Genomic DNA, 13518 nt, shown 5'->3' with positions numbered 1-13518 from the left:
TTTTGTACATGCAGCAGTCAACAGGGAACCCACTGACAGCTGATGACTCATTACATTACACCACATGACTATATGCAGTATTTTAGTGGTGTTTTTTAGTGAATGCCAACATGCATATTTGAATGCGGTTATATACAGCTTTGTGATATAAGAAAACACGCATGTATTCCACAGATAGACTGTTCCTTGACATGCCCTTTAAAAAGACTAAAAAAAACATAAAATATTTGAGACCTGACCAGAATAATTAAGTCAAGTAAGCCCTGATAAGGATAGCAATGAGGTCAGTATGAGCGGGAGGTTCCGGATTGTTCCAAGGGCCTTCGAACCCCCATGTATTGAATTTTATTGCACTTTCTCCCTTTACTTTGTAATGTGCTGTGCAAACTGAAGACACTGTTTGAATCCTGATTAATAATAATCAGGGGTGTATTTACCACAAGACAAACATGGCATTTGCCTAGGGTGGCATTTTTCGGGGGGGGGGCAGCACTGCCCCTTGGAAGTAGGGACACACATGGCATGGGGACCTGGTGGGTTCCGAGAGATGCTGTGGGTTTCATGACGGTGTATGAACAGCCCGATTCTCGTTCCCGGGGATGTCCGGAGCTGTGAAGGTGAGTGTCTTTCTCTCTCTTGCCATGGGGGATGGTGGCTGGTATATGGGGACAGTGGTAGTGGAAGGCTCGGGTGGAGGGCAGGGGTGCTTTTTCTGCGGGGGGGACACCAATTTTTGTGTTTCCTATGGCAGCACATAACCTAAATACACCACTGATAATAATAGGGCTCTTTTCACACTTCTCCTTGCAAAAACATTTTTGCCACAATTTAACATTCTTCCAGTGCATTTTTCACCTGAAATGTGACTCAAAAAAATGCAGCAAAAATGCAAGCTCGGGTACGTTTTTGATGTGCTTTGTATTTATTTCAATGAGGTGCATTTTTTATGCCTTTTTTGCAGCGGTGCATTTTTTACACATTTTCTATGCGTTTTCCATTCATTTCAAAGGGGAGGTGCACCAAAAATGCAGCAAGCAGAACTTTGAAAATCGCAATGGAACCGCAACCGACCAGTGTGAAGAGTTCCATAGGATTTAATGTTCATGTGTTTTTCTTCCACTTTTTAAAATGCAGAAACAGAAGAAAAAGAGATCAGTGTGAAAGCAGCCTAATAATAACAATAATTATATACAATGTAACATTTATAAATGACAGAAATGGGAAACGATGTGTGAAGGTGATATGCAATGTAAAAATCATAAAAGAAACAAGCAGGAAATATTGTGTGCATGTACGTCTCCCAGGGTAGGCCAATGCTCACCTGCATCTTCTGTCCTGACAATGTCCTTTCTTTCTAATCTAAAACGTCCTAAAAGGGAACAAGAGCTGAAAGTTATCCAAAGTTCACCCAATCAGCATTAAGAAAACTAGAATATTAAAGTGCTTGTCCAGCCAACAACCATTTCAGTTTTGGATAGGGTGTGGAAGTCTTAGAACCCCTCTCAGGTTATTAGTCCTATCTAGGGGTCTGTTAAAGAGATTTCCTTTCACTTCCTGTCCCGCTGACATTGTGTTACCAGACAGGAAGTGAAGGGAACTCCCCAACAGCAACGTATCAAGAAAAATAAAAACACTTTTTTTAGTAGCACAGCCAGACACACGAACACAATGCGATGGTTTGGGGTGATTTAGCTCATTTCATAGCAACAAACGGCGAGTTTACTCCACGCCAGAAGTAGTTTTCAGGGCTTTTTCTGCCCACTTTTATTTAAAACAAACGAAAGTTCACAAAAAAGGTTCCTCATGCGAGGGTTCTCACCATTAACTGGATACGAAAAATAACATTCAGCCTCATGGCTCTCCTTGACTAGTACCTCTTGGTCCTCCTGACCATCAAACACGTCCCAGTGTTCATGCACAGATGCTGCACCTTGGCTCTGCATCTTTACTTGCAGCTTCCCAGCTGCTCTGTCCCCCATGGCCTCTCTCTCAGGTTCGGGCCTAAGGTTGCCACCTCATCCCTTTAAAATCGAACACATATTAATTACACAGGTTCTGAGGCTAATTTAATGCAGATAAGAGATAAGGTGAGTTTAATTACAAACGTAATCAGCCCCATAAACTGTGTGTTGTATTTTTCGCTCCATAAGATGCACCTAGGAATTAGAGGAGGAAAACAAGAAAAAAAATATTCTGAACCAATAGACTGCAGATATAGTACAGGAGAAGACCAGAGACTGCGGACACAGTACAGGAGATGACCAGAGACTGCGGACACAGTACAGGAGATGACCAGAGACTGCGGACACAGTACAGGAGATGACCAGAGACTGCGGACACAGTACAGGAGATGACCAGAGACTGTGGACACAGTACAGGAGATGACCAGAGACTGCGGACACAGTACAGGAGATGACCAGAGACTGCGGACACAGTACAGGAGATGACCAGAGACTGCAGACATAGTACAGGAGAAGACCAGAGACTGCAGACACAGTACAGGAGATGACCAGAGACTGCGGACATAGTACAGGAGAAGACCAGAGACTGCGGACATAGTACAGGAGATGACCAGAGACTGCGGACATAGTACAGGAGAAGACCAGAGACTGCGGACACAGTACAGGAGATGACCAGAGACTGCGGACACAGTACAGGAGATGACCAGAGACTGCAGACACAGTACAGGAGATGACCAGAGACTGCGGACACAGTACAGGAGATGACCAGAGACTGCGGACACAGTACAGGAGATGACCAGAGACTGCGGACATAGTACAGGAGAAGACCAGAGACTGCGGACATAGTACAGGAGAAGACCAGAGACTGCGGACACAGTACAGGAGATGACCAGAGACTGCGGACATAGTACAGGAGAAGACCAGAGACTGCGGACATAGTACAGGAGATGACCAGAGACTGCGGACAGTACAGGAGATGACCAGAGACTGCAAACATAGTACAGGAGATGACCAGAGTCTGTGGACATTGGAGAGTGAAGGAGGGGGGAGCGGGTACCCAAATTTGACAGGTACCCATTACCACTTCCGTGGAGTTGTCCCTCCCCCTCCCTCTCCGTAGTCTTCTGGCACATGTGACAGGTCCCAGATGACTACAGGGCCATTCACAAAGCGCAGCGCTTCTCGTGCATGCGCAGTGGGCACCTGACTGTGAAGCCGCAAGCTGTCACAGCCAGGTGCCCACACTAAAGTTGCCGGCAATGGGGAGAGAATACGGTGAGGACACTGCTGGTCCGAGGAACAGGTAGGACTACTGGAGGTCTGCAGGTTCTGCTGCACAGAGCCGAGTAGCCGGCCCGGTATTCCAGCATGGCGGCGGCAACGGGGGGAATACCAGGACGGCCGCTCCATATTCACTCTGTAAGACGCACAGACATTTTCCCACATTTTTTAGGGGAAAAAAAGTGCGTCTTATGCAGCAAAAAATACGGTAATTAATATGTGTTCAGTTTTAAAGGGATGAAGTGGCAACCCTACTCGGGCCTTGGTCTGTCCTGACCTGGACAGTACGGTGCATGCCAGCCCCTCTCAGGAAGTGGGGGGGGCTCTGAGCTCTGATCCCAGCTCTGGTAGGAAAGAAGTACACACCTGGATCATTAAGGTGCTTGTTTCCTCCAAAATCTGGCCTAATCACACAGTGGCATGGCCTGGCACTGCCACATCAGTCACTCTTTCGCCTAGTAAGCAGTTTGGGGGAGTTCTTATGGTGTTTTTATGTTTAGGGGTAACTTGGATGGGGATGAGTGGAATACTCCAGAAGTAGCTTTGTACATGATGAGGATACTAGACTTCCTTCTGCAGCACTGTAAGCACTGTCCTTGTAGGGGCCAGGAGCCAGTAATGGACTTGGCGTAGCTGAAGCAGATAAAGACACAAACTTCTTTCTTTAAGCAACTTGAGCATACAGTGGGGCAAAAAAGTATTTAGTCCGCCACCAATTGTGCAAGTTCTCCCATTTACAAATATGAGAGAGGCCTGTAATTGTCATCATAGGTAGACCTCAACTATGAGAGACAAAATGAGAAAACAAATCCAGACAATCACATTGGCTGATTTGGAAAGAATTTATTTGCAAATTATGGTGGAAAATAAGTATTTGGTCACCTACAAACAAGCAAGATTTCTGGCTCTCACAGACCTGTACCTTCTTCTTTAAGAGGCTCCTCTGTCCTGCACTCATTACCTGTATCAATGACACCTGTTTGAACTTGTTATCAGTATAAGAGACACCTGTCCACAACCTCAAACAGTCACACTCCAAACTCCACTATGGTGAAGACCAAAGAGTTGTCGAGGGACACCAGAAACAAAATTGTAGACCTGCACCAGGCTGGGAAGACTGAATCTGCAATAGGTAAGCAGCTTTGTGTGAACAAATCAACTGTGGGAGCAATAATTAGAAAATGGAAGACATACAAGACCACTGATAATCTCCCTCGATCTGGGGCTCCACGCAAGATCTCACCCCGTGGGGTCAAAATGATCACAAGAACAGTGAGCAAAAATCCCAGGACCACACGGGGGGACCTAGTGAATGACCTGCAGAGAGCTGGGACCAACGTAACAAAGGCTACCATCAGTAACACACTACGCCGCAAAGGGACTCAGATCCTGCAGTGCCAGACGTGTCCCCCTGCTTAAGCCAGTACATGTCCGGGCCCGTCTGAAGTTTGCTAGAGAGCATTTGGATGATCCAGAAGAGGATTGGGAGAATGTCATATGGCCAGATGAAACCAAAATAGAACTGTCTGGTAGAAACAAAACTCGTCGTGTTTGGAGGAGAGAGAATGCTGAGTTGCATCCAAAGAACACCATACCTACTGTGAAGCATGGGGGTGGCAACATCATGCTTTGGGGCTGTTTCTCCGCAAAGGGACCAGGACGACTGATCAATGTACAGGACAGAATGAATGGGGCCATGTATCGTGAGATTTTGAGTGCAAACCTCCTTCCATCAGCAAGGGCATTGAAGATGAAATGTGGCTGGATCTTCCAACATGACAATAATCCCAAACATACCGCCCGGGCAACGAAGGAGTGGCTTCGTAAGAAGCATTTCAAGGTCCTGGAGTGGCCTAGCCAGTCTCCAGATCTCATCCCCATAGAAAACCTTTGTAGGGAGTTGAAAGTGCGTGTTGCCCAGCGACAGCCCCGAAACATCACTGCTCTAGAGGAGATCTGCATGGAGGATGGGCCAACATACCAGCAACAGTGTGTGCCAACCTTGTGAAGACTTACAGGAAACGTCTGACCTCTGTCATTGCCAACAAAGGATATATAACAAAGCATTGAGATGAACTTTTGATATTGACCAAATACTTATTTTCCACCATAATTTGCAAATAAATTCTTTCCAAATCAGCCAATGTGATTGTCTGGATTTGTTTTCTCATTTTGTCTCTCATAGTTGAGGTCTACCTATGATGCCAATTACAGGCTTCTCTCATCTTTGTAAGTGGGAGAACTTGCACAATTGGTGGCTGACTAAATACTTTTTTGCCCCACTGTATTCCTTTTAACACAGAACAAGATGGGCTGAGCTCTTCAGGTCAACAGTCGGTACCCCCTTTTACTGTACGCTCAGCTGACTCTCAAGCATCAAAAGTGTGGCAGAAACCCACCATCTCTAGGATCTCTCACACCGGTCTGTACTCACAAATGTCTTCAGATGAATGGATGCTCCCTATCAATGTCCTCCAGAAACTTCTACCAGTGATCCCAGACCAGATCCAACCAGAGACAGTCCCTCAGTCAGCTTCCAGGCCTCTCAGCTAGCCCAGTAGAGGCCTCAAGAACAGCAAGCATATGACAGGACTACCCAGAGGACAGGACACCCTCCAAGCTGGACTTCCCCTCTCAGGACAAGACAAGAAAGCTCTAGATCTCAGACTAGTAGCAACCATTTTCCAGCAGCCACCAGTGCAGAGCTCACAAAGATTGGTTGGGACTATATAAATATTTGTAATGCCCTCCAGGTTAGTTAGGTAGGTTTTTTATGTTAGATAGAGGGTAAGTAGCAGTGTTTGAGTGAGGTAGTGAAGTCACCTCAGGACAGGCTGGGAGGCTTTGACAGGTTATGGCTTATGGAGCCCTCCCACCTTTCCACAAACCTGAGAACTCTATATCCGGTCTCCCACAGTACACACAACATGGAAATGCAATTATTGTAGTAAATATAAACTGCTAAATACCTTTTCTCATCAGCAGGCTTGTAACTGCTATCGGTGTGCAGCAAGGCACTGGTTAAAGCTTGTAGGAGAAGTTTTCATTCTCCTGTAGGAGAATGCAGGACCCCTGACCTCTCTCTGGACAGTGCTGATTGGCCCTGTGCTGATCACATGCACTCTCCCAAGAAGGGGAGGATTAGAGAAGTCAGGATCAAACACCCTTTTTACACAGTGTGGAGGATTAACCTCTTAGGATCCACAGTGAGTATAGCAAGCATGTTTTACTGCATCTACAGACTGATTGTAAAATTGTGGATTTAGTAACACTTTAAACAAAAAAAGATCAATAAAAACTATTTAATACTGTAAAAGGGTAATATAAAACTCCATCCAGTGTGTAATTCTCATGGGTTTGATTCGGTTAAGCAAATGAAATGTAGAATTATTTTTTTCTTTTCACATTAGGGGAGTTTTGGTATTTTATGGTCTAATTTAAGAAGGATTTAATCTGGGATCTCACCTTAATGGGAAAAGCTTATTTTGTAAAATGTACATATAAAAAGAGCAGCACAGTGGCTAAATGGTTAGCATTTCTGCCTGGCAGTACTAGGGTCATTGGCTCGAATCTCAACACACCTGCCTGGAGTTTGCATGTTCTCCCTGTGCCTGCGTGAGTTTCCTCCGGGTACTCCAGTTTCCTCCCACACTCCAAAGACATGCTGGTAGGTGAATTGGCTCCTGTCTAAATTGTCCCTAGTATGTGTATGTATGAATGTGAGTTAGGGACCTTAGATTGTACGCCCCTTGAGGGTTAGGGACTGATGTGAATGTACAATATATATGTAAAGCACGGAGTAAATTGACGGCGCTATATAAGTACCTGAAATAAATAACAATTAAATATCTTTCTCTATCCTTAATAATTAAATATAAAATACAGATAAGTAAGGTGATTGCCTTCTGAGAGATTTGACACTATAAAGGAAGATGAAAATATATATTAATTAAAATTTGTCAAACTCTTTTGTTTGTAGATCATGGACAAGACTCTATGGATGACATAATATGAAGGTACAATATACATCCTTACCAATTTCATAGTACGTTCTCTCAATCTCTATGCTGTTCTGTCGAAAGACAGCAGTTCTTAGTTGAAGGACTTCAGGATTATAACATTCTAGAGCCCTCATGACTTTGTACTTGCTTTTGCCATCCCAGCATCGCACAGTATCTAACAAGCCCCCCATCTTGTCTTCGTATGTCGGTTGTTTCGTTAATTCTTCATACTGTTTATCCGTCAGTAACTTTAGGTGGTGCAGATAGTACAGAATCGGATCTACACGAACCTTCCCGTATACAATCAAATCTGATCGGTGTAGGTCCAAGAAGTCTCTATTCTCTGTGGGGGAGGGTCACAGAACAAATAAAATACATATGATGGATGAGAGAGGTTACAATGAGAGTCAGATATAAGGATAGAAAGAACTCAAGAGAGAGAGAGAACAGGTGGGAGAAAAGGCAAGAGAGAAGGAAAGCAAAAAAATAATGATAGAGAAAGAGAGAACAAAAAAGATAAAGAGCAAGAGAGAGAGAAAACAAGAAAGATAAAGATAGAGAACAAGAAAGATAAAGAGAGAGAACAGGAGCGAGAGAGATAATGAGAATGAGAGAGATAGAAAACAAGAGAGAGAACACGAGAAAAAGAGAGAGGAGAGAGAGAACAAGAAAGAGAAAGAGTTAGAACATGAAAGAGAGAGAGATCAGGAAAGAGAGAGAGAGAACAAGAATCAGAAAGAGAGAGAGAGAGAAAGCAAGAAAGAGAAAGAGAGAACAATAAAGAGAGAGAGTGAGAACAAGAAAGAGAGAGTGTTAAATATCGTGACACTTATATTATTTAAGTGTCTGTCTTTAGGCGTTTGAGGCAAATTGTTCTAGTGCCAGGCTGACTTAAAACAGTGTGACTTTTATTTAATGCACACTTGGCATCAAAAATGAATACAAAAGATAAAATAAAATACAGAGTAAAATATAACAAAAGTTGTAGATTATGGAAAAAGAAATAAGCTTTGGAGAAATGTCTAATCTCTTGTCTGTTCTATGACAAGTGTTTCAGTCTCGGCAAGGAAGACAACAGGTGTATCAAGGCTTTGCAGGCCTTACCAGGAGACAAATATGTCAGTGCGTGTCAGCTGTATAATGTCTTGATGTATGAGTGTGAGTGAGTGTATGTGACTCTCTATCTCTAAGGCACATGTTATATATATTTTACCAGACCAACCCACTAAACAGTTATTTCCTAATTCAGTGTGAGCTAAATAAGTAAAACCCTTATTTGTGCTTCTTCTAAACATATACTCTTAGTGTCCATATATGTAAACCTTCTAAACTATACTTAGTATGACGTTATTTGAAAACCTCTTAGAAGACAGAAATATATGATACTGTCATCTGATATAATGGCTTCACATATCTTTAGAAAGGATAATGGTCACATAAATGCATAGATATAACCAACAATAATTGATACTAAACTTATCACACACTATTCCTAACTAATAAATTGATTATATGAAATAATTATCCAACTAACTATATTATGGATTAGACATGATTTTCTTTATAAAAGACATATCCTTTCTTTGTTCTACTGCATATCAATATCTTTTTACATTCCAATTGCTATTCTTAAAACTAAGCTTATGACCTGCTGACCTCTTAGACATGAATATACCATGGTTCATCTTTAACACCTGTTTTCCAAAGCTTCATTCACACGTGAAGTTAAAATTACTTCTAAATGACTTTTGCTGTCATTTTGAAAGATATGAGACGTCTGTTTTAAGCTACATAATTTCTACAGAGAGAGAGCAAGAAAGAGAGAGAGAACAGGAAATAGAGAGAGAACAAGAAAGAGAAAGAGAGATAGAACGTGAAAGAGAGAACAGGAAAGAGAGAGAGAGAGAACAGGAAAGAGAGAGAGAACAAGAAAGAGAGCAAGAAAGAGAGAGAGAGAGAGAGAGAGAGAGAGAACAAGAGAGAGAGAGAGAGAGAGAGAGAGCAAGAAAGAGAGAGAGAGAGAACATGAAAGAGAGAGAGATCATGAAAGAGAGAGAGAACAAGAATCAGAAAGAGAGAGAAAGAAAGAGAGAACAAGAAAGAGAGAGAGAGCGAGAACAAGAAATAGAGAGAGCGAACAAGAAAGAGAGAGAGCAAGAAAGAGAGAGAGAGAGAGCGGGAAAGAGAGAGAGAACAAGGAAGAGAGCAAGAAAGAGAGAGAGAGAGAGAGAGAGAGAGAGAGAGAGAGAACAAGAGAGAGAGAGAGAGAGAGAGCAAGAAAGAGAGAGAGAGAGAACATGAAAGAGAGAGAGATCATGAAAGAGAGAGAGAACAAGAATCAGAAAGAGAGAGAAAGAAAGAGAGAACAAGAAAGAGAGAGAGAGCGAGAACAAGAAATAGAGAGAGCGAACAAGAAAGAGAGAGAGCAAGAAAGAGAGAGAGAGAGAGCGGGAAAGAGAGAGAGAACAAGAAAGAAAAAGAGAGATAGATCATGAAACGGGGAGAGAGAGCAAAAAACAGAGATATAGAACGAGAGAGAGAGAGGAGAGAGAGAGAGAGAGAGAACAAGAAAGAGAGAGTGAGAATAAGAAAGAGAGAGAGAACAAGAAACAGAGAGATAGAGCAAGAAAGAGAAAGGGAGAGAGTGAAAGGAGATAGAGAGCAAGACAGAGAGAGCAAGCTGAAGAGCGAGAGAGAGTTGAAGAGGAAGGAAGGAAGGAAGGAAGGAAGGAAGGAAGGAAGATTGGAGAAGAGAGAAAGAAAGCATTAAAAAAATAGATTAGAAGGGAGGGGAGAGAGAGGGAGAATGAGAGAAAGAAAGAGAGGAGATGGGTGAAAAAAGAGAGCGCGCAAGAGAGAGTGAGAGACGATAGAATGATAGGAGAGGGAGAATGGCATGAGAGAGCAAGGGAAAGAGATATACACAATATGTTAGAGCAGTGGTCTCCAAACTGCGGCCCTTTGCGTGCTTTCACCCAGCCCTTGGGGCACTATTTCATCCACTGACAACAACCATGATGCACAATCCCCCCCCCCCCCCCCACTGACACAAATTAAGGGTCCACCATTATTCCCATTGAAACCAATGATGAGGCACAGTTCCTCCAAATGACATCAACTATGGGGCACAATTTTCTCCTAATGACAACCAATGATGGGGCCCAATGACACCAATGATGAGGCACAATTCCTCCCAATAACACCAATGTTGGGGCATTGCTTTTGATGCTGATGTTGGGACCTTTTCTGCTCCCAATGGCCACAGACTGGCCCTCCTAAAGTCTGAAGGACAGTAAACTGGCCCTTTGTTTAGAACATTTGGAGACTCCTGCGTTAGAACAAGGGTTCCCGTACCTGCGGCCTGTGGACACCTAAGTGGTTCATGGATGAGTTTATGGGAGTCTGTGAGGGTCAGATAAAAAATTACTGTCCCAGCCAATGGTTTCCCTGTAAAAGAAATGAAAGAAAATGCACCCTGCCCCTAATTATAGAACCGACCACTAAGCACCTCTTGACCTGTTGTTGTCGCATGTTTACCATTTAATTTGTTATCATTATGGGGGGTCCATAGCTTTCATCATATTCTTAAAGAGGTCTGTGACTCAAAAAGGTTAAGAGCCACTGTGTTAGAGCGGGTGAGAGGGACATGAGAAATTGTGGACTTTTAAATCCCATTCCTGGACTCACCCCTATCCTTCTTTATACTATGCCTTAACCTGATAATGTCAGAGGGCTTATCCCCCCATTGAACCCAAACTCCCACTGAAATTTCTCATTGTTGTGATTGTTACAGACAAGTCTACCATACCTTCCAATTCATCCAGCACTTTATTCCAAAGTCCCTTCTCATTGATGGCATCTAGGACAGCCTGGAACACAGTGAACCCATAGAAGTTAGGGTAGAATTCTAGGATGAGGTCAGTGACAGATTGTGGATCTGCACCTTCTAGTTGGGAACTTGGGATCTGCTTATATTTTTTCTTCACATTCAATGTGCTTAACCTTGCTTTGAACTGAGAAAAGCTCTCTTTGTCCAGCCTCTTGAGAAACATCAAAAATAAATCTTGAAGTTGTAGCACCATCTTTTCCTTTTACACCGGGTGACCCTCCACCGACTCAGAACTTCCCCGAAGGAGATGCAAGAAACGCAGGGTGACTTATTTTTGATAGTAAGATTGTGTTACATCTGAAAACCAACAATGATTTATCAAAAGTTTAGAAGGTCACACAGAAAAAAAGACAGTAGGTTTGTTTAAGCTCCCTAGCGGTATAATTATGTAAATATTTCTGTGCTCAAAGCGGTACATTATTTTGCATGGAAATATGTAGTTTTTTTATTGTAGGCCTGTAATTTTTAGGAATAATTCACTGAAATCTGTCCGAACAAGAATCTAGTAAACATCCCGGGTATGATAAAATTTTAAACACAAATCATAAATTATAATATAATAATCATAAAAAATAATAATATAATAATAAATTTAATTCAATAATATAATCAAACCAAAAACACTGAAATGTGAAATATAGCGCCAAGTTCACACATCACTGAGCAAAGTCGCAGAATCGTTTTCAGTGTCTGATGAGGAATTTCCCCCACAAATCATCACTCAATTTGCAAGTGGTTCTGATTTACTATCGCTGTTCTCTAGCCGGTCTAAAACCGCTTTTGACCTAAAGGGACGCTTTTTGGACGCCATGGACGTTTCTCAGTTTCCAGGCAGAAAGAACAGTAAAAATGCAAGCAGGGCGCCGGACAAAGCACTCGGGACAAAATGTATGTGAAATGGTTTGATACAGGAATGGAATACTATGTGATTTTAGTGTATTGAGTGAATGTCGCTTTTTAACATTTTTAAATTTCCCACTGGTTCCGTCCCCCGTAAGCCCCGTACGTCCCGACGCTCGCAGGGAACGGAACCCGGAAGATGGATGCCGGCATTGGCCGGAGGATATTGCCGGGGACTCTGCAGGGGGGACATCGCGGGAGCGCAGGACAAGATAAGTGCTGGAGGGATCCCGGAGCAACGCTGCAGTGTATTCCCGAGTGTAGCTCAGGTTACCGCTTTTGGTACTGAAAGTTAACCCCGAGCTACACTCGGGAATAACACCAGGGGGGTTAAATGAAGATGTACAAAAGTGAGAATATTTTACATGGGTCCAGGGGATTTTATAATCATGATAAATTATTGCTACTGGACCTGGGCTTTGCACATGTAACAGGTTCACTGAACTGCCAATTCCCCTCACCTGCATGTAATCTCATTCCCTTTTCTTCCATACTGCTCCATTCACCCACAGAAGAGAAGAATCCCTGTGGGAACTCCATGGTCAGAGCTTATAAGGATCCTCTCCCTTTCACCCATATGACATCGCTGGGATCTGGAGATTGGTGGCTCAGATGTCTAGTGCAGTGTTTCTCCACATGGGTACCTTCTGGGTTTCCTCCAGGTGCTGATAATATAGGACTCAGTTTGCCCTTGATCAACATCATGCGTTGACATGGAGCACACAGGTTGTCCTACAGCACTATAACTACAAATGAAGCTCTATGTAGAGAACACACAGCATACTTTGTTGCTATAGTGATCATGGCTGGCTCACCTACACCATGCCAAGGTGGGACTCTGATCCAGGACAGGTGGCATGCAGGACCACTCCCAGCATTCAGGAGAAGATGGAAGCTTGCCTCCTCCAGATCTCCTCCTGCACACAAAAATGGTTGGATTCCTATGTGTATAGTGAGCTCTATGGCTGGGAGGATCTGTGATGAGTACAGTGTGATTGGGGGGCAGCTCTGTGATGGGGGACAGTGTGATTGGGGGGGTTCCGTTATTTATTTTATTACGGGTTCTGATATAGTGCCAACAATTAAGACAGGGCTTTACATATATATTGTACATTCACATCAGTCCCTAACCCTCAAGAAGCGTACATTCTAAGATCCCTAACTCACATTCATACATACACATACTGGGGCCAATTTAGACAAGAGCCAATTCACCTACCAGCATGTCTTTGGAGTGTGGGAGGAAACCAGAGTACCCAGGGGAAACTCATACAAGCTCAGGGAGAACATGCAAACCACATGCATGTGGTGCCGTGGTTGGCATTCAAACCAATGACCGTAGTGCTGCCAGGTGGAAGTGCTAACCACTCAGCCACTGTGCTGCCCACGAAGGACAGTGTGCTTGGGAGGATCTGTGATGGGGACAGTGTGAATGGGTGGGGAGGGGGCTCTGTGATAGGGACAGTTTGATTGGGGGGGCTCTGTG

At 43.4% G+C, this 13518-nt stretch overlaps 1 protein-coding gene across 2 annotated transcripts in view; it reads right to left on the bottom strand.

Moving 5' to 3' along the window:
* LOC149435983 (uncharacterized) overlaps positions 1 to 13518 on the bottom strand; it is an 89173-nt gene that overhangs the window by 67289 nt on the left and 8366 nt on the right. For both annotated transcript variants that reach the window (XM_089662194.1, XM_089662193.1), the window contains exons 2-4: positions 11052 to 11429; positions 7278 to 7586; positions 1322 to 1369 (exon numbers count right to left, since the gene is read on the bottom strand). In XM_089662194.1, coding sequence (XP_089518320.1) covers positions 1322 to 1369; positions 7278 to 7586; positions 11052 to 11325 — 631 coding nt within the window. In that variant the 5' untranslated portion in view covers positions 11326 to 11429. The remainder of the gene's footprint in view (positions 1 to 1321; positions 1370 to 7277; positions 7587 to 11051; positions 11430 to 13518) is intronic.

The sequence above is a fragment of the Staurois parvus genome, unplaced genomic scaffold (genome assembly GCF_062004578.1).
Source record: "Staurois parvus isolate SC_StPar_1 unplaced genomic scaffold, SC_StPar_1.0 ptg001435l, whole genome shotgun sequence".
NCBI classification, from domain to species: domain Eukaryota; kingdom Metazoa; phylum Chordata; class Amphibia; order Anura; family Ranidae; genus Staurois; species Staurois parvus.
The sequence above is the reverse complement of the archived record's forward strand: the minus strand, read 5'-3'. Positions and strand labels throughout refer to the sequence as shown.